Here is a 27,286-nt window from a genome sequence, read left to right on the forward strand (position 1 = left end):
TATTTTAAATCAAAGAAGAAACAGCATTCTTAGAATCTAAACAAGCTAAAGGGAGATTATAGTGCTTACACTGGGATCTTTACAAGTAAATAATTTTACTTCCTTTGCTTAATGTATTGGCAAAGAGAAGAGACACAGCATGGTATCATAAGTAGGGCATAATCTGACTGTGTGTGCAGAGCTGATGGGGCAAGTCATGTGAGGCTCTAAATGAGTTTCTCACCAGCTCTATACTTGAGCAATTCCAAAGAGGTTAGGGCCACGTTTATTGAAACATTTGTAAGAACAAATTAATATTCGAAGAGGTACCAGCTTTAGATTTCTGCTTATCTTCCAGTTCTAAAAGGTAAAAATTAAAGATAAAATTAAAACGGTACTCAGTAAGTATTTTTGAATAAAGTAAATATTAACTTTCTCAGACATTTCACAACATTAATTTCTAAAGGACACACTATTCTATTTATGCTTGATTTGCTCTTTTCCCACACACAAACAAATTAGCTAAGAAAGGCATATTCAAAACTAAACAATGAGGTGCCTGGGTGGCTCAGTCAGTTGAGCATCTGACTCTTGGTTTCAGCTCAGGTTATGATCTCAGGGTCCTGGGATTCAGCCCCACATCAGGTTCAGCACGGAGTCTGCTTGAGATTCTCTCCCTCCCTTTTCCTCTGCCCCTCCCCCCACTCTCTCTAAAATAAATAAATAAATTTTTTAAAAAACAAATTCAAATGATAAAGGATTATCTATGCTTTTATCCAAATATATTATTATACTGTCTAACCATAATGTGTTTGGAATGAAGGTAAAGAACAATTCAGAATCCACACAAACCTGATTTCCGTCCTACAGGGATGTTAAATTGATCGATTTGCACACAATTATTGAACAACCCCCCCCCCAATGGATATCTAGGTTTGGCCTGTCCAGTATCCACTTCCCATGGAAATTAATAATCTTTGCTATCTATAATTTTCATTATGATCTCTATTGCCTGGGCAATAGAGTTGAATATGTGACTTAGGTTTTTGTACTTCAAATCTCTGTTTTTCATTCTCAATGTACAAAATAGGCAGTCAAAAACCCTATTATCCAGCTTAGTATACATGTCTTGACCACTAATGCTGGAAACAATGACAACTTCAAAAGCTCACCATTTGTATGCTTTATAAACAATTTCTGAAGTCAACATAGTTCTCAGTGAAAGACTCCAAAACAGTCACACAACTAGTAGTTAAACCAGTTGACAATGCTACATACTTTTATCATGAGCCCACTGGGCTGTCATCATCAAAATCCACAGTGAGAGGTTTTGTTACTGTTTTATTTGCTCTTCCACAAAATAACTGTGAGGGCCCATTTAAAGGTTCAAGGTACCTAAGCACAGTTATTAATCCATCCTTGAGAGAGTAATAACCTTTCAACCTTGGTGTTAAATCAGTGGGGAAGTCAAAGTCATATGTCATATCACCTTCACATCCACCTCCAACCATGACTATGAAGTACTCAGATGACATATGGCACTATCTAATGATAAAATATTTGGGATGAAGGTGGAAAATGGTACAGAATCTCTACAAATCCGACTTTATCCCTAAAAGGTTTAGTTGACCAATCAGCAAACATTTACTGAAATTTCCAATTAGCATCTTATTCATGCCTGTCAGCATCTATTCCCCATTCTGCTGGCACAAAAGCCCATCTTTTCCTTTTGGGAACCGCCCTTCACTGATTTCAGTGTATATGTTATAAAAGAGAGAGGATAACTGATCCCACTCTCTGGCTCAAGACTTAGGCATGTAACTCAAGTCCGGCACATAACCCAAGACAGTCCAAAAAAGCCAATGAACATCAGCCCTAGGGCTTTCCCTGGATCTACAAAGAGAGGGAAGCTCTCCCTCTGTTGCCAGAAGGCAAAGTGTAGGGTGCAATGAGTGCAAAACCAAGACAAAGGAAAGCAGAGACAATACACATAAAAGGACAGATTGCAGATGATAAATTTGGATTACCTGATCCAGCATGACTAAATATTCAGCAAGATCCATTCCTAGGCTTTCTTAATACTTAATAGTTAGTTAGTGCATAAATTGGGCTTAATTTGCAGCCAAAAGTCCTGACAAATTATAAGCAACCTAAAACCTGAACCATGTTAAGCAAAGTGCCAAGGATACAAAGATATAGAACAAATAATCTCTGCCTCGAAGAATCTTTTCAGTATCTAGTTGGAAAGCTAATAAATAAACACAAATAATAACTAGAAACATAAGGCTCAACATCATGACAGGTTCTATATTAGTTCAGAGAAGGGAGACACCACTGTAGGCTGCATGGTAAGCAAGATTTTACAGTATAAGAAAACGGTGAGCTGGGTTTTGAAGGATGACTAGGTTGTGACTGTCTGGAAAGGACATGAAAGGACATTCAGAAAGAGTCAGCTGTGAGAGTTCAGGAATGTGCATACTGCATTGGGGAAACAATACTGTATAAACAATAAATAGACCATAAAATGTTAAACCATGGACTATCAATAATAAATGAATATATTGGAGGAGGGGCAATGTGGCGGAAGAGTAGGGTCCCCAAGTCACCTGTCCCCACCAAATTACCTAGAAAACCTTCAAATCATCCTGAAAATCTACGAAATCGGCCTGAGATTTAAAGAGAGACCAGCTGGAACGCTACAGTGAGAAGAGTTCGTGCTTCTATCAGGCAGAAAGATGGGGAAAAAGAGATAAAGACACAAAAGGCCTCCACGGGGGAGGGGCCCGCGAGGAGCCGGGCTGAGGCCAGGGTGAGTGTCCCCAGGACAGGAGAGCCCCGTCCTGGAGGAGCAGGAGCTGCACCAACCTTCCAGGGTGGAAAGGGGCCCGCAGGGAGTTAGAGCAGGACCCAGGAGGGCGGGGATGCCCTTGGGCTCCCTGGGACACTAACAGGCACCTGCGCCCCGGGAGAGTGCGCCGAGCTCCCTAAGGGCTGCAGCGCGCACGGCGGGACCCGGAGCAGCTCGGAGGGGCTCGGGCGGCGGCTCCACGGAGGGGGCTGCGGGGCAGGAGCGAATCCAACAGCGCAGGCCCCGGAGCACTGGGCGCCAGGACACAGCCCAGGATCCGGCCTCCCCCGGGACAGGCAGAGGCCGGGAGGGCCCAGGACAGCAAGGACGCCCCTGCCCCGAGCTGAGCAGATCAGCGGCCCCGCCCCGGAGCCTCCAGGCCCTGCAGACGGAGAGCCCTGGAGTTACTGCGGGGGCTGACTCCAGGGCTGCAGAGCTGGCCCCGCCACTGCGGTTGCTCCTCCTGGGGCCTCACGGGGTGAATAACCCCCACTGAGCCCTGCACCAGGCAGGGGCAGAGCAGCTCCCCCAAGTGCTAACACCTGAGAATCAGCACAGCAGGCCCCTCCCCCAGAAGACCAGCAAGACGGACAAGTTCCAGGGGAAGTCAAGGGACTTAAAGTATACAGAATCAGAAGATACTCCCCCGTGTAGTTTTTTTTGTTGTTGTTTTGTTTTGTTTTTTTACTTTTTGATTTCTGTTTGCTACCCCCCCCCCTTTATTTTCGGGGTTTTTTTTTCTGTTTTTCTTCTCTTTTTTCCCTTTTTTTCTTCTTTCTCTTTTTTTTTCTCTTTTCTTTCCTTCACTCTCTTTTTCTCCTTTTCCCAATACAACTTGTTTTTGGCCACTCTGCACTGAGCAAAATGACTAGAAGGAAAACCTCACCTCAAAAGAAAGAATCAGAAACAGTCCTCTCTCCCATAGAGTTACAAAATCTGGATTACAATTCAATGTCAGAAAGCCAATTCAGAAGCACTATTTTACAGCTACTGGTGGCTCTAGAAAAAAGCATAAAGGACTCAAGAGACTTCATGACTGCAGAATTTAGATCTAATCAGGCAGAAATTAAAAATCAATTAAATGAGACGCAATCCAAGCTAGAAGTCCTAACGACGAGGCTCAACGAGGTGGAAGAACGAGTGAGTGACATAGAAGACAAGTTGATGGCAAAGAGGGAAACTGAGGAAAAAAGAGACAGACAATTAAGAGACCATGAAGACAGATTAAGGGAAATAAACGACAGCCTGAGGAAGAAAAACCTACGTTTAATTGGGGTTCCCGAGGGCGCCGAAAGGGACAGAGGGCCAGAATATGTATTTGAACAAATCCTAGCTGAAAACTTTCCTAAACTGGGAAGGGAAACAGGCATTCATATCCAGGAAATAGAGAGATCCCCCCCCCCTAAAATCAATAAAAACCGTTCAACACCTCGACATTTAATAGTGAAGCTTGCAAATTCCAAAGATAAGGAGAAGATCCTAAAAGCAGCAAGAGAAAAAAAGTCCCTGACTTTTATGGGGAGGAGTATTAGGGTAACAGCAGACCTCTCCACAGAGACCTGGCAGGCCAAAAAGGGCTGGCAGGATATATTCAGGATCCTAAATGAGAAGAACATGCAACCAAGAATACTTTATCCAGCAAGGCTCTCATTCAAAATGGAAGGAGAGATAAAGAGCTTCCAAGACAGGCAGGAACTGAAAGAATATGTGACCTCCAAACCAGCTCTACAAGAAATTTTAAGGGGGACTCTTAAAATTCCCCTTTAAGAAGAAGTTCAGTGGAACAATCCACAAAAACAAGGACTGAATAGATATCATGATGACACTAAACTCATATCTGTCAATAGTAACTCTGAACGTGAATGGGCTTAATGACCCCATCAAAAGGCGCAGGGTTTCAGACTGGATAAAAAAGCAGGACCCATCTATTTGCTGTCTACAAGAGACTCATTTTAGACAGAAGGACACCTACAACCTGAAAATAAAAGGTTGGAGAACCATTTACCATTCAAATGGCCCTCAAAAGAAAGCAGGGGTAGCCATCCTCATATCACATAAATTAAAATTTATCCCGAAGACTATATTGAGAGATGAAGAGGGATACTATATCATACTCAAAGGATCTATCCAACAAGAGGACTTAACAATCCACAATATATATGCCCCGAATGTGGGAGCTGCCAAATATTTAAACCAATTAATAACCAAACTGAAGAAATACTTTGATAATAATACACTTATAGTTGGTGACTTCAATCTAGCTCTTTCTACCCTCGATAGGTCTTCTAAGCACAACATCTCCAAAGAAACGAGAGCTTTAAATGATACACTGGACCAGATGGATTTCACAGATATCTACAGAACTTTACATCCAAACTCAACTGAATACACATTCTTCTCAAGTGCACATGGAACTTTCTCCAGAATAGACCACATACTGGGTCACAAATCGGGTCTGAACCGATACCAAAAGATCGGGATAGTCCCCAGTATATTCTCAGACCATAATGCCTTGAAATTAGAACTTAATCACAACAAGAAGTTTGGAAGGACCACAAACACGTGGAGGTTAAGGACCATCCTGCTAAAAGATGAAAAGGTCAACCAGGAAATTAAGGAAGAATTAAAAAGATTCATGGAAACTAATGAGAATGAAGATACAACCATTCAAAATCTTTGGGATGCAGCAAAAGCAGTCCTGAGGGGGAAATACATCACAATACAAGCATCCCTTCAAAAACTGGAAAGAACTCAAATACAAAAGCTAACCTTACACATAAAGGAACTAGAGAAAAGCAGCAAATGGACCCCACCCCCAGCAGAAGAAGAGAGTTAATTAAAATTCGAGCAGAACTAAATGAAATCGAGACCAAAAGAACTGTGGAACAGATCAATAGAACCAGGAGTTGGTTCTTTGAAAGAATTAATAAGATAGATAAACCATTAGCCAACCTTATTAAAAAGAAGAGAGAGAAGACTCAAATTAATAAAATCATTAATGAGAAAGGAGAGATCACTACCAACACCAAGGAAATACAAACGATTTTAAAAACATATTATGAACAGCTCTACGCCAATAAATTAGGCAATCTAGAAGAAATGGACGCATTCCTGGAAAGCCACAAACTACCAAAACTGGAGCAGGAAGAAATAGAAAACCTGAACAGGCCAATAACCAGGGAGGAATTGAAGCAGTCATCAAAAACCTCCCACGACACAAGAGTCCAGGGCCAGATGGCTTCCCAAGGGAATTCTATCAAACGTTTAAAGAAGAAATCATACCTATTCTACTAAAGCTGTTTGGAAAGATAGAAAGAGATGGAGTACTTCCAAATTCGTTCTATGAGGTCAGCAGCATCACCTTAATTTCGAAACCAGACAAAGACCCCACCAAAAAGGAGAATTACAGACCAATATCCCTGATGAACATGGATGCAAAAATTCTCAACAAGATACTAGCCAATAGGATCCAACAACACATTAAGAAAATTATTCACCATGACCAAGTAGGATTTATCCCCGGGACACAAGCCTGGTTCAACACTCGCAAAACAATCAATGTGATTCATCATATCAGCAAGAGAAAAACCAAGAACTATATGATCCTCTCATTAGATGCAGAGAAAGCATTTGACAAAATACAGCATCCATTCCTGATCAAAACTCTTCAGAGTGTAGGGATGGAGGGAACATTCCTCGACATCTTAAAAGCCATCTACGAAAAGCCCACAGCAAATATCATTCTCAATGGGGAAGCACTGGGAGCCTTTCCCCTAAGATCAGGAACAAGACAGGGATGTCCACTCTCACCACTGTTGTTCAACATAGTTCTGGAAGTCCTCGCCTCAGCAATCAGACAACAAAAAGACATTAAAGGCATTCAAATTGGCAAAGAAGAAGTCAAACTCTCCCTCTTCGCCGATGACATGATACTCTACATAGAAAACCCAAAAGATTCCACCCCAAGATTGCTAGAACTCATACAGCAATTTGGTAGCGTGGCAGGATACAAAATCAATGCCCAGAAATCAATGGCATTTCTATACACTAACAATGAGACTGAAGAAAGAGAAATTAAGGAGTCAATCCCATTTACAATTGCACCCAAAAGCATAAGATACCTAGGAATAAACCTAACCAAAGAGGTAAAGGATCTATACCCTAAAAACTATAGAACACTTCTGAAAGAAATTGAGGAAGACACAAAGAGATGGAAAAATATTCCATGCTCATGGATTGGCAGAATTAATAAAGTGAAAATGTCAATGTTACCCAGGGCAATTTACACGTTTAATGCAATCCCTATCAAAATATCATGGACTTTTTTCAGAGAGTTAGAACAAATTATGTTAAGATTTGTGTGGAATCAGAAAAGACCCCGAATAGCCAGGGGAGTTTTAAAAAAGAAAACCATAGCTGGGGGCATCACAATGCCAGATTTCAGGTTGTACTACAAAGCTGTGGTCATCAAGACAGTGTGGTACTGGCACAAAAACAGACACATAGATCAATGGAACAGAATACGGAACCCAGAAGTGGACCCTGAACTTTATGGTCAACTAATAGTCAATAAAGGAGGAAAGACTATCCATTGGAAGAAAGACAGTCTCTTCAATAAATGGTGTTGGGAAAATTGGACATCCACATGCAGAAGAATGAAACTGGACCACTCTCTTTCACCATACACAAAGATAAACTCAAAATGGATGAGAGATCTAAATGTGAGACAAGAGTCCATCAAAATCCTAGAGGAGAACACAGGCAACACCCTTTTTGAACTCGGCCACAGTAACTTCTTGCAAGATACATCCACAAAGGCAAAAGAAACAAAAGCAAAAATGAACTATTGGGACTTCATCAAGATAAGAAGCTTTTGCACAGCAAAGGATACAGTCAACAAAACTAAAAGACAACCTACAGAATGGGAGAAGATATTTGCAAATGACATACCAGATAAAGGGCTAGTTTCCAAAATCTATAAAGAACTTATTAAACTCAACACCAAAGAAACAAACAATCCAATCATGAAATGGGCAAAAGACATGAAGAGAAATCTCACAGAGGAAGACATAGACATGGCCAACATGCACATGAGAAAATGCTCTGCATCACTTGCCATCAGGGAAATACAAATCAAAACCACAATACAAATTCTCACACCAGTGAGAATGGGGAAAATTAACAAGGCAGGAAACAACAAATGTTGGAGAGGGTGCGGAGAAAAGGGAACCCTCTTACACTGTTGGTGGGAATGTGAACTGGTGCAGCCACTCTGGAAAACTGTGTGGAGGTTCCTCAAAGAGTTAAAAATAGACCTGCCCTACGACCCAGCAATTGCACTGTTGGGGATTTACCCCAAAGATTCAGATGCCATGAAATGCCGGGACACCTGCACCCCGATGTTTCTAGCAGCAATGTCCACAATAGCCAAACTGTAGAAGGAGCCTCAGTGTCCATCGAAAGATGAATGGATAAAGAAGATGTGGTTTATGTATACAATGGAATATTACTCAGCAATTAGAAACGACAAATACCCACCATTTGCTTCAACGTGGATGGAACTGGAGGGTATTATGCTGAGTGCAGTAAGTCAATCGGAGAAGGACAGTGTATGTTCTCATTCATTTGGGGAATATGAATAATAGTGAATGGGAATATAAAGGAAGGGAGAAGAAATGTGTGGGAAATATCAGGAAGGGAGACATAACATAAAGACTCCTAACTCTGGGAAACGAACTAGGGGGGTGGAAGGGGAGGAGGGCAGGGGGTGAGGGTGAATGGGTGATGGGCACTGAGGGGGACACTTGACTGGATGAGCACTGGGTGTTATTCTGTATGTTGGTAAATTGAACACCAATAAAAATTAATTTATTAAAAAAAATAAATAAATGAATATATTAGTCCAGGGGTAAGAAACATTCATAAAGTTTTCCAACGATACACACATTATGTACCATATTTTAAATCTATACAGGATCATAGTGATTCATTAGATTATAATGGCTAAGTGTTGAAACTGTGCTCAAAAGCTAAATGTGTTTTTTCCCCTTTGCATCTCATCCAATCAGCTACCCCTGCTAACTACTGTAGCACATTTCGTCTAGAACTGCGGGCTATCAAAATAAACCATGCTAATACACTTCACTTAGTGCTCTTTGAGAAACTAGAACAAAGAGTAGAGCCATGAACCAAGAGGAGGTTACAGAAAGAAAGACAAACGTAAACCAAGGAAACAAGCGGGGCCATACAGTTAATCTGATTTGCTTTGTCCTGTTTCTCTGGGGTAAAAAGTTTACAATAGAAACTATTGAAGATATTTTCTATTTCCACTGTGGTTTTAGCCATTTCCCTTGTGTCATTAAGAAACTCTATGGGTAGGGTTTGAGTTGGCTCTTGTTGCAGGCAGGAATGCAAAGTGTATCTCTCTTTCCCCTTTTTGGGGGTATCAGTTAATTAGAATAAAATATTTTGTTTTGCTTTTTAGGAGCTTATTTTACCAAGGACCATTATCAGTTTTGTACTGACTATGAAACTTTGCTTGTAATTATTCTATAACTTAATAATTACTATTTCTGATATTTATCAGGGCTATGAATTGTTTCCTGGAAATTTTACTAGGAAAAATGAACCCAACATAATTCCTTGGGAACATATTTTTCCATCTAGAGTCACTGGACTCAGGAATGTTTTCATAAAAAATGAAAGTCTCAAATACCTGACCTGTTGATATCCATTTAAATTTGTATGCCCATTTGCAAAGATGTGGATGGAACTAGGACATATTATACTAAGTGAAATTAATCAATCAGAGGAAGACAATTATCATATGATCTCACTCTTATGTGGAATTTAAGAAACAGAATGGAGGATCATAGGAGAAGAAAAGAAAAAATAAAACAAGATGAAATCAGAGAGGGAGACAAACCATAAGAGACTTTAATCATAGGAAACAAACAAACATAGGAAGGTCACTGGAGGGTAGGGGGATGGGAATAGGGTAACTGGGTGATGGACATTAAGGAGGGCACGTAATGTAATGAGTGCTCAGTATTATTTAAGACTGAAGAATCAATGACCTCTACCTCTGAAACAAATAAGACATTATATGTTAATTAATTGAATTTAAATTTTTAAAAAGAAAAAAATTAAAAATTAAAAAATGAATTTCTACGCCTATTTGTGCATAGTCACAATGATTTCTACCAGTACGACACCTGTCTGACAAGAGCACGTTACAAAGGAATAATGACACACCCTCTTACCGAGGACCTCTCTTCACAAACCTCAATTAACATGACTTCAAGACTCTGTGGAAGATAATTACTGCTTTGGTGGTTGTTTACAGATAGAAACTGAAACATCTGAAAGCTCCTTTTTGTCAAGCTGAAGTTAGAAAAGGAAAAGGAATTGGTCTATGATTAGACATGCTTTTATTCTGAAATATCTTTGTAGCAAAAAGCTTTAAAATGTGAAAAGCTATACTACAGTCTAATTTTTCACCCTTTACTATTTATACTGAAATGCATTATTTCCTAAGGCAAATGAATATATGATTACATCCTCTCCCTATTTTAGGAAAAAGGAGTTTTGCACTTTAAGTTTAAAAGCATATATTTACTAAGTTTTATATTTTTTGAATGGTGGAATTAAGAGATTTAAAAAAAATCATTCAACTCATGCCTTATCAGTGACAATCATTGTCATCTTTTAAACTAAGAAATTTTTTTTAAATTATCAAAATGCATATTTATATCACAGAATGAAGTAAAGCTTTGAATGAGGTTTCAGTATTACATGAAACACAAAGCATAAGAAAAGAGTAAGATAGTTTCCTGTTTTCTTCGGAAAAGTATCATAGTAGGCAGAATAATGTCCCCACCCCCTCACTGCCACCACCACCCCCCACCCCGCAAAGATGATCATGTCCTAATCCCTGGCACCTGTGAATATGTATGTTACCTTATGCAGAAAGGTGCATTACAGGTGTGATTAATATAAGGACCGTGAGAGGTCCATAATTATTCTGTATTATCTAGATGGACCCAATTTCATCACAATGATTGTTAAAAGTGGAAGAGGAGAGGAGAGGAGAGGAGAGGAGGGGAGGGGAGGGGAGGGGAGGGGAGGGGAGGGGAGGGGAGGGGAGGGGAGAAGAGAAAATCCAAGTGATGTGTATGAGAAAGACCAGATCTGTCAATGTGACTTTGAGGACGGAGGAAGGCGCCATGAGCCAAGGAATGTCAGTGGCCTCTAAAAGCTGGAAAGAACAAGAAAATGGATCCTCCTCTAGAGCCTCCAGAAAGCAGTGTAGCCCTGCTGACCCCTTCATTTTAGCTCAGTGAGACTCATGACCTACTGAACCTTCTGACCTACTGAACTGTAACATCATAAATTTTCATTAAGACACCAGATTTGCGGCAATTTGTTACAGCACCAATGGGAAACTGATACCGGTATCATGTTCCAAATTAGCAGGACCATGAAAAGCATGACTCTGACAGCCCCTTGGACACTCTGAAGCTAGAAGAGGCTTTGATCTAATCCCTTCATTGCCCAGATAAGAGATTAGTCCAGAAGCAGTGAGAAGGAAGGTCCTTTACCTTAAGCCTCAGAGTTCAAGCAAGAGACAGGATAAAAACCTAAGTTCATTAAACTCTTACTCAGTGTTAGTCAGAATATTCCACCCAGCTTCTTTCACCAAAGTAGAATTTTGATTACGGTTTACGAAGCGTGCAGAGCTCTCTGAAAGAATGAACAGTTGTTGGAAAGTGCACACATTTTCAGATAATGCACAGAAGTATGGCGCTTTGCTGTATGATCTCCAACTCCCTAAACATATTCTCTTGAATCATCCACACAACACTTGAAACTCGGTATGTCTGCGATAAAACTTGGGGTCTTGCCTCCCAAATCAGCTCCCTCTGGGGTTTTCTGGTCTTCTCCTTCATGCCCTTCGGCAGTTTCCCACAGCCAATCAACAAAGTTCCATCATCCTTCCTTCCCCACGGAGGTTCCTTTCCTTGCATTCTAATGCTACACCTTACACCCACGCTAGGCAACCACTGAAAGGTCTCTTCAGCTTCCCTTCTCTTCAACCTCCTGCACTCTCCTGCCAAATGATTCCTTCTAAAATACATCTTTCTTTATATCATTGGCTTGTCCCTGCACATTCAGTAGGACTCCATTTCCAAATGGGATCAAGTTCAAACTCCATATTCTATCCTTTGACAGGTTCATAGAATTTGACCTCATTTTTAAAATAATCTTTCTTCCTCCCATTCCCAACCACGAACCAACTTAATTGACTCACTGCCCTATGAACAAGATTCATTTTCCTCCATATCGTTCTCTTCCAAAATATCCCCTCTGCTTCCTTCTCCATGTATCGGAACTCTACCTATGTCAAGGCCTCGCAGCATCTTTCTGGGCAGTCTCCAGGCCGGACAACTTATACAATGATCTCATCTTCTTCTTTGATGCACTAAAGCTCTTATCACTCATTTAACATTTAGTTTTTATTAATAGCGTCTTTTTCATCTTTAGGATTTTAAACTCTTAGATTTTAAACCATTTGGGACCAACTAGGCCCCCTACTTATTTGCACTGTGCTTAGCATCCAGAGTTTCCTGCTGAAAGCAGGACGTCAAATATTTATGGAGTGACTGAAAATAATTTTAAAAACCCAAGGTGAACATTCAGAATGACAACTCCTCCACACCAGCAGTGATAAAAGCCAGCAGTGAGCACGACCCTAAAGTTAACTGTTCCATCTAAGTGGAGCCACACATTCAGATTTACCCAGGACAGTCCTGGTTTCCTGCTGGCTCTCCAGCTTATTAGTAATGTTCACTTTCACTCTCAAAGGCATCTTGACTTAAGTCATACATTATATGGTCATTCCACCTGTATAGGGCACTTTGGACTGTGGTAATAGCAGAAACAAGAAAGAAAATCCTGCTCAGATTCCAGCCGCCTATCCGGCTAAGCAGCATTCTCTCCTCTATGGAGTGATCCTGCTCTCCAACACCATCTCTGGATCATCAGTGTCCTCTTTATTTCATGTGGGAAGTTCAAACATTTTGGCGATGTACAGCTTCAGATAAATGTACTGAAGTTGAAAGTAATTTGAGACTCTTTAGAAGAAAATACAAGCACAGATATTGAACACAACTGTGACTCTACCCAGCAGTTTAAGAACAAAAGAGAGAGTTTTCTAAAGAGAAAATTAAATGAGTTCCCATAGGAGAAGAAGTAATCAAGACACAGTGCATGAGTTCATTTATACTATAATTGTTTTTGCTATTTTCTGAATAAAATAATAAGGAACATTCACACCATTTCAATTTTTCTGAACAATAAATACATATTACTTTCACGACTGTTTAGAATTAGAAATGTGATGCCTTCTGATCCTCTTCGTGCCTAATGTACATTAAATTGACTAACCAGTGCATAAATGTTTTAAAACCTACATTCATTTTCACAGTTGGCTGGTTGGAATGATCAGTTTCATAAATGAATGTCAGTGGTATCTAAACAGTAATAACTTTTTACTGCAAAGTAAGATTTTGCTCTATAAGTAATGAGTAAAATTATTAAATGTAATCTTATATTATGTTTCATTACTGGCAGCTTGTCATAAAAAAGGAATTAAGGTTGCAAATTTTCATTTATTTTCATAGAGTAGATCAGAATTTTCACTCATTTGTAGTGAAACCTACTCAATCTAATCTCTTTTGAGGGTAGTTTTAATTACATTACATCATTCAATACAGGGTTGAGAGTTCACTTTCCAAACTGTTCCCTCCCTAAACTCTTCAACTTTAAAGGTATCTGGGGAAACGTTAAGTTCAACTAACGTAACTATACAAAATGAAAACTATCAAATGCATATCTAGGGTCCAGGATCACTCTCCAGTGTTTGGAAAGGATTTTATGAGACTATATAGGTTACCTCTAAGTCACTAGTTCAAATATGGCCCAAGCTGGTAGTAACTAAAAAGGATTAAGTTTTGTTGCTATTTCAAAGATTTATATCACTAGGAGTTAATACTTAAATATCAATTATGCTGAAATTATTGACAATTCTATCATTGCTAAGGACTCGCCAAACTCAGATGGCACAAGCTGTAACATTTGGAAAAAGACAAAAGCATCTGGATGAATCATGGTAAAGATTAATATCTGATATTTGAGCGAAACTTTTCAACTACTTTTCCAGTCCTCATCTCACCACTTCATAAGTACCTCTTAATTTCACATTCACCTGAATAAAAGCAATTACAATTTGATATTTGGTTGTTTCTAGTTGTTTTATGTCAAGAATAAAGACCCATTTGTCATCAAGTGCTTCCCCCTTCAACTGTGCTTTCAGATGGCAAACTCCGGCAGAGAAAGAACATTCTGTAAAGCACAACAGAGCAACCAGACGTTGGCATTATCAAATGGGCTCTCCCTTCATGATAAAGTATTTACTCTAAAGGTCAGCATTCTCCAAGTTTCGTTCCTGAAAAGATAATTAAGATATTAAATTTTTTTAATAGAAAGAGAGGCTTCTAGGCAAACTAGTTTTTGTATAATGTCTTTCTACTCAAGCGGAAAAGCAACACAAATTCCTAAAGATATAGGAAAGCAATTATTTACCAACATAGTTAATCTGATTATCATCCCCATGTACTTTGTGTACATTTTCACTCTAGAAACAGGGAACTGAACAACCTCATGAAAATAACATGCTTCAAAAAATATATATAGCATGCTTCAATTGTCAAGTACCTGGTAATGTACATTCTGTTCTGAATTTTCTTTACACAATTTTTAAATATCCTTAGATTTGGCATAATTTATAAATTCATACTATATATTTATTCTAATTCCATTTTTACATACTTTTTTAATTAACACAAACTTACTAAATGTTACTTAATTTTTTTCAATTATTTTAATAAAGTTAGGATCAGTGGTTTCAAAGCAAAACAATTTTTCTTTTCAAATTTTTTCTTCTCACAATTCCCCAACACTCCAATGTCTTTTGCCTATCAACTTAACTAGGCATATAATTCTAGATTTTGAGTTATTTTTTTCTTAGTGCTTTGAAGATATCATTTTTTTCTTGCATTTGCTTTCAGTCCATTGTCATTTCTTTGTACATGATCTATTTTATTAAAGAATTATCTTTAGCTCTTAATAGCTCCTCTGGCATAATACAGTTTTACCTAAATGTGTCTAGAGATGGATTTGTTCTTTTTTATTCTACTTGGCACCCAATGTGCTTTTTCAATGTGAGGGATCATGTCTTTCTACAATAACTGAATATTTTCTGCTATTTTCAAGTATTCACATACAAGTCTCTGATTTGTTTTAACCATTATGGGTTTTTTTTGTTTTCATTTTTAAATTTTATTTACTTATTCATGAGAAACACAGAGAGAGAGAGAGAGAGAGAGAAACACAGGCAGAGGGAGAAGCAGGCTCCATGCAGGAAGCCCGATGCAGGACTCGATCCCGGGACTCCAGGATCATGCCCTGGGCCGAAGACAGGCGCCAAATCGCTGAGCCACCCAGGGATCCCCTAACCATTATGTTTTTAACCCATACTATATTCTTATGCCATCCTGTGCTGTTTTTAAAATGCGCTCAGACATATTTGATAAAAAGGTATTCTTATTTCCCTTTTAATTTTTAAAATGACATTATGTAGATACCAAATATCTTTATTCTACTATTCCTTCTTCCATCCTTATTGTTTCTTCAGTAATGACCAATATTAACATGCATGAGTGCGTATGTGTGTGTGCATCTGTATAAAATCATGTAGGAAAACTGTTCCCTTCATCTGGCCTATCAGTGGTTCTATGTTCCACTTCAGAAGTCAACAGAGGAAAAGCCTCATCTCTCTTCCACCTGACAATCTCTCAAATATAGAAGGCAGCTGTTATGAATAACTATATAACCATCAAGCAATGAATTTATTTGCACTTTCTTTTGTGCTTCAAAAAAAATGCATATGCTATATAAGTACAAGGGATGAATGCTGGTGTCCTTCCAAAATTCACGTGTTAGTCCTCATAACTAATGCATGATTTTAGGAGATGAGGCCTTTGGGAGGCCATTAGATAAGGAGGACAGAGCACTCGTGATTGGGATTAGTGCCCTTAGAAGAGACCCCACAGAACTCCTTAGCATCTTTCAACATGTGAGAATAAAGTGTGTGATGCAAAAGAGGACCCTCACCCAACCATGCTGGCACCTTGATCTTTGACTTCTAGTCTCCAGAACTTTAAGAAATAAATTTCTGTCATTTATAAGCCATTCAGTCTTTGGTATTTCATTATAGTAGCCTGAACAGAGATATCACCTAAATAGCTGCTTGGTCTGTCTGCAATGCCATAGTATGAGTATATAACACCTTTATTATAATCCTTATAACACTATATTTTAATAACTAGTCTGTGATTTCCTCAATGGCATGGACTGTCTTATTCATGTTTGGATCCTAAGAGGCTAGTACAGTACCTTGCACATAGTAAGCACCCACTAAAGGTAACTGAAGAAAAAAATCAAATCATACTGTAAGTGGGAAAGTACCATCACTATCCATTTTCTAGCTGTTTAAAAATTTTCATATCTGCTCTTTTGGGCTTACACAATCCCTTAAGGTGATGAAAAAGATGAGGCTCATTATGTGGTAACCAAATTCTAGCTCTATTAATTCCTTAAAGTAGGCAGTGCATAATCAAAACATTAAAAACCCTTCCTGGGGATCCCTGGGTGGCGCAGCGGTTTGGCGCCTGCCTTTGGCCCAGGGCGCGATCCTGGAGACCCGGGATGGAATCCCATATCAGGCTCCCGGTGCATGGAGCCTGCTTCTCCCTCCGCCTGTGTCTCTGCCTCTCTCTCTCTCTGTGACTATCATAAATAAATAATTAAAAAAAATTAAAAAAAAAACCCTTCCTGAATTAGCACACAAAACAGACTAATTTAAAGTTTCATCATCTACTAGCTCTTTCTGCATCTACAATCCAGCACCTATATCCCCAAGCTCAAAATCTTTCCTCAAGCCTTCTTCACCCTCTAGGAAACATCCTATTGCTACTCTCCTACCTTTATCCTATACATTTCCTGGAGATTAGTCAAGACTTGTAGACTTAACTTCTGTGTTCCCATTCACTTTCTGATCAATGCAATCTGTTTCCCATTCAATGACATTTAATGAAGGATACCATCTCCCTCTCCCTATTCTCCAGCCCAGTTTTTTTCTCTTCAGCTCTGAATCTCTCAACTTAGCACCTTTAACCAACTCATGCTTAAGCCCATAGTAGAGTAAAGGAACAGCCAAATTATCTCAGAGAATAGTGTGGTAGAAAAGGACCGGCAGGACAAAGGGACTCCAGGGTCAGAACTAGAAGGGACAGGGCACAGAAGAGATAAGCAAAGGTCAGTGGGAAGTGGGCAACTCAGCAGACACCATCATGAAGATAGGAAAACATCTGAGGTCTTGACAGGATGACCATATAGCTCAGAGGATGCCACATAGGACATTACTCAAGAGTTCCAAAAGTGGGATTATATAGGAAGAAAGGGAGGAGAAGGAAATCTTGAATGATCAAGATTGTATCTTAAACTATGACCAAAAACATGCTAAAATTACCACACTTGGAATTAACTAAAATAAGTTTTTCAATAGAATGAGGGCCCAATCAAGGATAAGTTCAGCAGAAGAAAAAGTAAGAAAACCCTATTTCGCACACATCTGTGTTAAAAGCTAGAAAATCTGTGCTCGCACTACCTGGTTTTGGCCCTCTGCTTCCCTGACTATATTTTCTCATTCCCCTTCACTGACTCCTGCTTTTGTTCACCACTTTGATATTATCATCCTCAAGGGTTCTGTCCTCTGACCTTCTCACCTCACCACATAAGTCCCCTTGAGCAAACTTCATTCCCCTGGCTTCAAGTATCTCATATAAACAATCTTTAAATTCCCTTCACCAGCTCCAACCTCTCTTTGTCAAAAAGTAAAAACTGTCATCTTGCTACTCCATTGTTTCAACAACTGTAGGTAGGTGTTATGGGCTGAAACATGTCCTCCAGAAATTCATATGTTCAAATCTTAACCCCCCAGTACCTCCAAATGTGACTATATTTGGAAATACGGTCCTTAAGTGGTAATTATGTTAAAATGATGTCATTATGGTGAGCTGTAATTCAATGTGACTGTGTGCTCATAAGAGGGGGAAACTTGAACACAGACATGTGTAAAAGGAAGATTAGGTTAAGACACGGAGAAGATGGCCATCTATGAGCCAAGGAGAGAAGCCACAAAAGAAACCAAGCCTTCTGACACCTTGGTCTCATAATTCTAGCTTCGAGAACAGAAAATAAATTTCTGTTATTTAAGCCCCTCAGTCTGTGGCACTTTGTGATGACAGCTGTAACAAACCAATATAGTTGCTTTCAAAATTAAGTTCAAATTTCACTCACAAGAGCCATCCTGATCTCACACTTGAGTCTCTCTCTAACCTCGTCTCTCATACCTCAGGCTCTCTGAGTTCCCCACATTTGTTGTGTAACTTACCTGCATAACACTAACTTTGCACAGGCACTGCCATCACCAAGAATACTTGTCCACTGGTTCTTTATTCTAATACCTCCCTATCACTCAAAGCACATTTACAAGCAATGCTTATTAAAATAATTTTAACATGCATTATGTATTGAAGTACCAAGCATAATCACTGTGCTAGACCCCAAGGATAGAGAATATCCCTATTTAAACAGATGACTTCTCATAGCATCCTGGGCACTCTTCCATCACTTTATTTAAACAAGAACATTCTTTCTTATCTAAAGGCCTTAACTTTTTAGAAAAAATCTATGCTATGAAGTATCTACTATGTACTACCTTTTTTTTTTTGAAAAAAAAAACTTCTCCAATATTTGGAAAATTCTCCAATTTTTTAAAGATTTTATTTATATATTCATTATAGACATAGAGAGAGAGAGAGAGATAGGCAGAGACACAGGCAGAGGGAGAAGCAGGCTTCATGCCAAGAGCCTGACGCAGAACTCGATCCCAGGATTCCAGGATCATGCCCTGGACCAAAGGCAGGAGCTAAACCGCTGAGCCACCCAGGGATCCCCTACTATGTACTACCTTTATGAAGCACCTAGGTGCTAAGTACCATCTAGGCAGTACTTCATGTATCATTCATCTCAGCCCTGTGAGATATGTACTATTACTGTTATTATTAAAATTTTACAAATGGAGGTTTAGCCTCAAAGAGGAAAATAAGATGACACAGGTGGTTAAGTGGCAGGGCTGGTCATCAAGCCTAATTTATCAGATTCCAATCATCTTATTATCCTGCTTCCTTTGGAATATGTAAGCTCCTGGAAGGCTGGAGCTCTATATTCCCAGTACCTGATACATAGTATGAAAAAAAAATCATGAATTTGAGTAGATAAAAAAATTATGACAGAATAAGGCTCTTTAACATGAACACCATGAATTCAGTTGAAGCAAATGAGAAATAACTGGGTTGAAAGACACAGGAAAGATGGTCCACCATGTCTGGGTAAAAGCAAGGAATCACATATGTGGGTTTCCTCTGCAGAGCCTCTACTCAGCAGCTTCAGTGAACTGGGCCAAAGTACTTTGCTCCTCTGCAAGTTGGATTTATCACTGGTGTCATGAGGTTATTTTGCACATTAATTGAGTATGCCAGGGCAACACACTTGGTTAGCATGATATCAGACACAGTACCAAATAAACATTGGATGTGGTCGCCATCATTAGGTTGCAACTTCTCTACTTGAAATGAGATGAGCACCTCATCAGAGGATTTTAAGAAAAAAATCTATAAGAGCAAGAACATCTTCCCCAAGAAAGATAAAATATATTCACTGGGAAAAAATGAACAATGGCAACTTCTCCAAGGTGTTCATGTCATGACCAGTGAAAAGCAGAGTGTTTTGACAACTTTTACCAAGTACCAATGCCATGTGTTAGACTCATGAAATGTCTCTTGAATGTAACAATCAAATCCAGATGGTAATGTGAACAATTCACAGATAAGTTACATAAGAAATCAGGATTACAGATTTACTCCCATCTTGAGAACCAACATACATTTCTATTTTCATTTTTCCACTGATAATCTCTCTTTTCTCTTAGCGTTTCAGGTCCAGCTGATTTTGACTTTTAAATTTCTCCTCAAACATTATTTTACTATGATTTTATTACTCATTGGCAGCAGCTCTGTCAGATTTTTTTCTCAGGTACATTTGATATAATAATAATGTAATAGAATGGAAGAGCTGGTTTTCAAACCCAGGTCTTATCATTCATCAGCCTTTCTCAGAAATAAAATTTGTACCAAGCACTGTGCAAAGCTCTCTATATTCTCAACACTCGTGTTCAACACGGTACCAAAATACTAGCTAGAGCAGTCAGGCTCGAAAATGAAATAAAAAGCACCCTAATAGAAATGAAAGCAGTAAAACTGGCTATGTTTGCAGATGCTGAGATATTATGCAGATGAAATTCTAAAGACTCCTCCAGAAACCTGCCAGCACTAATCAATACATTCAGTAAAGTAAACATACAAAAAACAGTCGTGTTTCTGTATACCGATAACAAAACGTCTGAAAAAGATATAAAGAAAACAATTTCATTCACCACATGTTAAAAACAATAAAGTTCTTAGGACTAAATGTAGCCAAGGAGGTGAAAGTTCTCTACACTGAAAACTACAACTTTGATTAAAGAAACTGAAGGCACAAACAAATGGGAAGATATCCTATGTTTATTGGTCAGAAAATTAATATTGTTAAAATGTCCATATTACACAAAGCCATCTACAGATTTAATGCAATATCTATCAAAATTCCAATGACATTTTTCACAGAAATAGAAAATAACAATCCTAAAATTTTTATGAAGCCACAAAGACCCCAAATGGCCAAAGGAATCCTAAAGAAAAAGCACAAAGCTGGATGCATCATGCTTTTTTATTTCAAACCATATTATGAAGCTTACAGTAATCAAAAGAGTACAGTACTGGCATAAAAACACTTAGGCCAATGGAACAAAACCTAGATCCCAGAAATAAACCCTCACATATATGGTCAACTAATGTTTGACAAGCAAGCAAGAATACTCAATGGAGAAGGAAGAGTGTCTTCAACAGTGTTGGAAAAACTGGAAAATTACATGTAGAAGAATGGAATTGGACCACTATCTTATACAACTCATAAAAATAAATGCAGTGTGGACTAAAGACTTAAATTTAAGAACTGAAACTGTTAAAATCCCATAAAAAAAAAAAACATAAAGGATAAACTTCCTTTTTACCTTGCTCTTAGGCAGTGACTTCCTGGATATGACACCAAAAACACAAGCAACAAGGGGAAAATAAGTAAGTGGTACTACACCAAACTAAGAAGCTTCTACACAGCAAAGAAACTCAATGAAGTGAAAAGATAACCTATGAAATGAGAGGAAATATTTATACGTTCTACATCTGATAAAGGATTAATATCCAAAATATATAAAGAACTCATATAACTCAACAGCAAAAAAAAAAATCGATAACTGAATTAAAAAATGGGTAGAAGAACTGAATAGACATTTTTTTCAAAGAAGACATACAAATGAACAACAGGTACATGAAAAGATGCTCAACATCACTAATCATCTGGGAAATGCAAATCAAAACCACAGTGAGATATCACTCTACCAGTTAGAATAATAACTCTTAAAATGATAAGACATAAGTGTTGGCAAGAATATGGGGGGAAAAGAACTCTAATGCACTGTTGGTGGGAGTGTAAATTAGTATAGCCGCTATGAAAAACAGTATGCATGTTCTTCAAAAAATTAAAAATACAACTACCATATGATCCAAGAATCCTACTTCTAAGTATATATCTAAAGAAACTAAAATCAGGATCTCATAGAGATATCTGCATGCATTGCAGCATTACTCATGATAGTCAAGACATGGAAATAGCCTAAGTGTTTGTCAGTGGATGAATGGATAAAAAAGATGTGATACACAAACAGAGAGGAATATTATTCAGCCTTAAGAAAGGAAATCTTGCTATTTGCTACAACTTAAATTGATTTTTTTAAAAGACTTCATTTATTTATTTATTTATTTGACAGAAAGAGCACGAGCAGAGGGGAGGTGCAGAGGGAGGCAGAGAAGCAGACTCTCTGCTGAGCAGGGAGCCTGATGCAGGGCTCCATCCCAGGACCCTGGGATCATGACCTGAGCCAAAGGCAGATGCTTCATTGATTGAGCCACCCAGAAGCCCACTTGGATGGATCTTAAGGGTATTCTGCTAAGTAAACTAAGTCAGATAGAGAAAGACAAATACTTTATAATAACACTTAATATATAATATCACTTATAATATCTAAAAAAAGACAAACTCAGAGATACAGTAAAGTGGTGGTTGATTGAGATGAGAGAAATGGGGATATATTGGTCCAAGGGTATATACTTCAAGCCATAATATTTACAAGTCTAATGCACAAAATGGTAATTAGTTAATAATACTGTTTCATATTACTTAAATGTTGATAATTTAGTAAATTTTAGGTGTTCTCACCACATAGTTAAAAATAACTATGGTGGTAATCATTTTGCAATTTATAAATGTACCAAATCGATGTGCTTTACATGAACCTTAAACTTACCCAATGTTATGTGTCAATTATATCTCAATAAAGCTCAATTAAAAAACATTATACTATCAGAGAAGTTAGTTCTTAGATAAAAATCTAGTTAGTACTGGCTGACTTAGATAAGGACAAAGAATAAGAGACAGTCTTATGCTCTATTCACACAAAGAACACCATTTACCTTTGGTGGAGGAACAAATTCAACACATTCCAGCCATATTGTTAAAAAGTACTTTCCACATATTGCACATTTTCTTCTCTGAGAGATTATGTTTCTGACCTGTGGGTGCCTTTGTATGGCTTGCATTATGAGAGGACTCTTTCCTTCTAGCTCATTCATTATAAATCTTGATGTTATTTCCTAGATTTAAAAAAATACGGTTGCTTAGATTATTTTCAAGATAACTGTTTCATATTACAATGATTCTCATTTCACTAATTTGCACTTTGGGGCTATTTTTCACAGCTTCTGTTAGTTTTCATATATACATGAAATATATAATATATATATAATATATATGTGAAATATAATATATATTAAATTATATTGCCAGTAACGGGCATTACAGTTTTCAATGATATAAGAAAAATAAGTTACTTCTGTTTCAATATTTCTATGTCTCTTAAATACAGGAATCCAAATTATTAAAAATTTACATTATTAAAGCTTAGATTCAAATTCTGTACCTCTCATTAAAATAAGCAAGGACTGTACAAATATTCAGACTGGACTCAAAAATTGAGTCTGTCATATTTATTAACATCTAAATTCTTACTACTTCAACTGTAACTCATGAACCAATAGAATCTGCATTATCTCAAAACCTATTAGAAATGCAGACTTAGAGAAAATAAAAGGGGTTACAGCTCCAAAAAAAAAAAAAAGAAATGCAGACTTCCTGGGGTGCCTGGATGGCTAGAACGGTTAAGCTTCCGATGCCTGATTTTGGCTCAGGTCATGATCTCAGGGTCCTGAGACTGAGCCCCATACCAGGCTCCATGCTCAGTGGGGAGTCTGCTTCTTTCCTTCCTCTCCCTCTGCCCTTCCACGGCACCCCCTCTTGCTCTCTCTCTCTCTCTCTCTCTCTCTCTCAAATAAATCTGAAAGGAAGGAAGAAAGAAAGAAAAAAGAAAGAAAGAAAGAAAGAAAGAAAGAAAGAAAGAAAGAAAGAAAGAAAGAAAGAAAGAAAAGAAAGAAAAGAAAGAGAAAGAAATGCAGACTTCCAGCTACACTCCAGACCTCCTGAACCAGAATCTGCAATTTAAAAAGGTTCCCCAGGCAATCAATTGGTGTGCCTGTTGACCTTTTAGATGCTGGTCTAAGTTACCTACTGCAGTGAGTACCTGAATAGAGTCATATCAGTAAAGAGTATGGATTTCTATCACCCAAATCTCTGAATTCAATCTGTAATCTCTGAATTAAAACTATCCACAGCCATGCCTAGAAACTTCGCCTTAGGTAGTAATTCTAATATTAAATAACAAAAGGGGTGGTAAGAAAATACAAAGTCACTTTCGCCAGGACCATCAACAGTATCATCATCCTAAAGTAAAATACTATATATAAAAAAGTACAATACTATATAATACATAAAATTAGATCTTCACTAATGAAACAAAATAAACATTTTATTTTTACTCCGCTATATGAGCCTCATTATTTGTGCCGGTAGCATGGAAGTCCTGTGTAAATGTTACACGAAAACACTGCATGAATTTTAATAGTATGTGGAACTGGTTTTTTTGTTTGTTTGTTTGTTTTTCTGGTCAAAGTGAAAGATTTCTCTCTGGTATTAAATAGTCCACAGTAGGCTCAAATAGGAATCTTTGGGGATATATACATACTTATGTATATACATAATCCTCATTCATCCACCCCAATTAAAATCTTCAAACATAACAACAAAATTCTATGAACTGCTTCTCCGTGTCCCGTATTACTCGATCCCTTCCATTTACCAAGCAGCTGAGAAAGCTGCCTTTGTACAGCAAACAGCCTTAACGTGGGCTCCTTAAATCCTTCAGCAGCACAGCCTCCTATCCACTTCAGCTCTTCCTCAGGGATAGTTAATAAGGTCATCCTTTCTGAAAAAAATTACTCTTTCACAGTAATATTACCAAGGCTCCTAAATTAGACATCTATTATCAAATCCCCTTTTTTAACTACTTACACAGAGCACAGTCTATCATTCAGAATAAATACTGATTTTAGAGGTAAGTTTTTAGCTATTAGAACTCAACGGCTAGGTTCTCACTATAAAGCAGAAAACTAATAAATAAGGATTCACTCCCCCAAACAGCAGATGTTAGAAAAATTTGCTGAAATACATGCGACCTATAAATAGGTCACAATTCATACAGTTCACTTTTTCCATCTATAGTTTCTGGAACCAAACATGTTTGTTGCACTTGATATGTCTCTTGACAACTCTTACATTACCCATTAATTATGTTCTTCTCCTACTTGCTGCCAATACATTACTTTGGAAGAATAACATATATACCACTAAACATAAAGTTATTACTTGGAACTGCTAGTATATATAAAGTAAGATACTATTGGCAGGACCAATGATATGTTTTAGGACACCTCTTAAAAGATATAGGCAATGCAATTTTTGAGAACAGACAACTCAATGATGGCCTAATTCTACTGTGATTTAAAGGCCAAGAAATCTTTTATAAATAAATATTTTTCCTTTTGAATAATTTATATGCTATTTTGTAAGAATATTTGTCAGCTAACTATATATAGGTCAGAGATTATTCTTAGGCTTAAACTATCATATATTAAAGTCAGTTTCAGCCAAATTCTTTTATTTTTCCTTACATGTAATTTTTATTATAGAAGTATCCATATGCAAATTATATAAATATTAAAAATTATAAAATGTAAAAAAAAAAACCATGAAGCTTTAGAAGGAATGATGAACTTTGAAACTGTTGCATGATCGAATGCTACTGTGTATATGACAGGTACTGAAACATCATCAAGAGCAAAGATTCTTAGAGCCGGACAGGTAAATAGGTACAAATCCTGGCTCTGTGACCTAGTCCTCATTTACTTCTCTAACCTTGGATACTACATCTGTAAAATAGGGATTTTTTTTTCTAATACTATCACATAGGATTCAGAGAATTAAATCCGATAACACGAGTAAAACTCTTAATCCAGCATTTACTGGTGCAGTATACTTTGGTTAATATTTTGTTATAATCTAGTCATAAACATTAAATTTTAGCTCATAAATCTTTGAGGTGAAGAAAAGTTTTGAAAAATCTTAACCAAGGCATAGCCTAAATCAAAGCTCTGCAATTCTTTAGCAGATCAAGTAGTTTAAATCAGGGGCACCTGGCTGGCTTAGTCTGTGGAGCATGTGACTGTCGATCTCAGGGTTGTGAGTTTGAGCCCCACGTTGGGTGCAGAGAGTACTTTAAAAAATAAAAAAAATCATAAAAGTAAAAAAAATAGTTTGTAACAGTAATGTTAACCAAATAGCCACTAGAAAGTGGCTTTACTTTAAGTACAAATATGAAATGTGTAATAAATTTGGCAGCTTTCTAAGAAAAAAACTCTTAGAGATGCTTTCAACACTACCCAAATCATTAATATAAGTAAAAATCATTATTTCCACTAAGTACAATTGACCCTTTTGAACTGTGTGGGTCCAATTAAACGCAGAATTCTTTCTTTCCTTCTATTATTTATTTATTATTTTTAAAACTCTGGTATGATTAACATATAATGTTTATCCTACTTTCATGTGTACAATAAGGTGATTCAACAATTCTATGCATTACTCACTACGGTAAGTGTACTCTTAATCCTCTTCACCCATTTCACTCACCCCCAACTCATTTCCCCTCTGGCAACCACATATGAGTGATAGCATGCAATATTTGTCCTTTTTTAAGTGACTTATTTAACTTAGCATTATGTCTTCTAGATCCATCCGTGTTGTTGCAAATTGCAAGATTTCATTTTTTTATGGTTGAGTATTTCTCTGTGTGTACGTGCACACGTGCATGCATGCGTGTACATATATCTCACATCTTTTTCCACCCATTTATCAATGGACCCTTGGGTTGCTTCCATAATTTGGCTATTGTAAATAATGCTGCAGTAAACATGGAGGTGCGTATATCTCTTTGATTTAGGTCTTTTGTATTCTTTGGGAAAATACCTAGTAGTGGAATTGCTGGATCACTGGTAACTCTATTTTTAAGTTTTTGGGGAACCTCCATACTGTTTTCCACAGTGGCTGCACCAGTTTGCAACCCTACCAAGAGTGCACAGGGTTTCTTTTTCTCCACATCCTCATCAACACATGTTGCTTCTTGTGTTTTTGATTTTAGATATTCTGATCGGAGTGAGGGAATATCTCGTTGTGGTTTTGGATTGCATTTCCCTGATGATTAGAGATGTTGAGCATCTTCTCATTTGTATGTTGGCCATCTGTAAGTCTTCTTTGGAAAAATGTTCATGTCTTCTGCCCATTTTTAATTGGAGTATTTGTTCTTTTGGTGTTGAATTGTATTAGGGTTTTTTTGGGGGGGGCAGATTTAACCCTTTTTCAGATATATTGTTTGCAAATATCTTCACCAATTTAGTAGGCTTTTTGTTTTGTTTATTTTGCTGTGCAGAAAGTTTTTATTTTGATGTAGTCCCAATAGTTTAGTTTTGCTTTTGTATCCCTTGCCTTAGGAGACATATCTAAAAAATGTCAGAAAAATTACTGCCTGTGCTCTCCTCTATGATTTTTATGGCTCAT

At 37.8% G+C, this 27,286-nt stretch overlaps 1 protein-coding gene across 2 annotated transcripts in view; it reads right to left on the minus strand.

The window, feature by feature from the left end:
• Positions 1-222: 222 nt before the first annotated feature.
• Positions 223-27,286, minus strand: part of LRRC69 (leucine rich repeat containing 69) — a 91,456-nt gene continuing 64,392 nt past the window's right edge. For both annotated transcript variants that reach the window (XM_041768472.1, XM_041768471.1), the window contains 2 exons: positions 22,696-22,875; positions 223-339 (listed from right to left, as the gene is read on the minus strand). In XM_041768472.1, the coding sequence (XP_041624406.1) occupies positions 229-339; positions 22,696-22,875 (291 nt within the window). In that variant the 3' untranslated portion in view covers positions 223-228. The remainder of the gene's footprint in view (positions 340-22,695; positions 22,876-27,286) is intronic.

Source organism: Vulpes lagopus, chromosome 9 (assembly GCF_018345385.1).
Source record: "Vulpes lagopus strain Blue_001 chromosome 9, ASM1834538v1, whole genome shotgun sequence".
In the NCBI taxonomy this organism is placed as follows: domain Eukaryota; kingdom Metazoa; phylum Chordata; class Mammalia; order Carnivora; family Canidae; genus Vulpes; species Vulpes lagopus.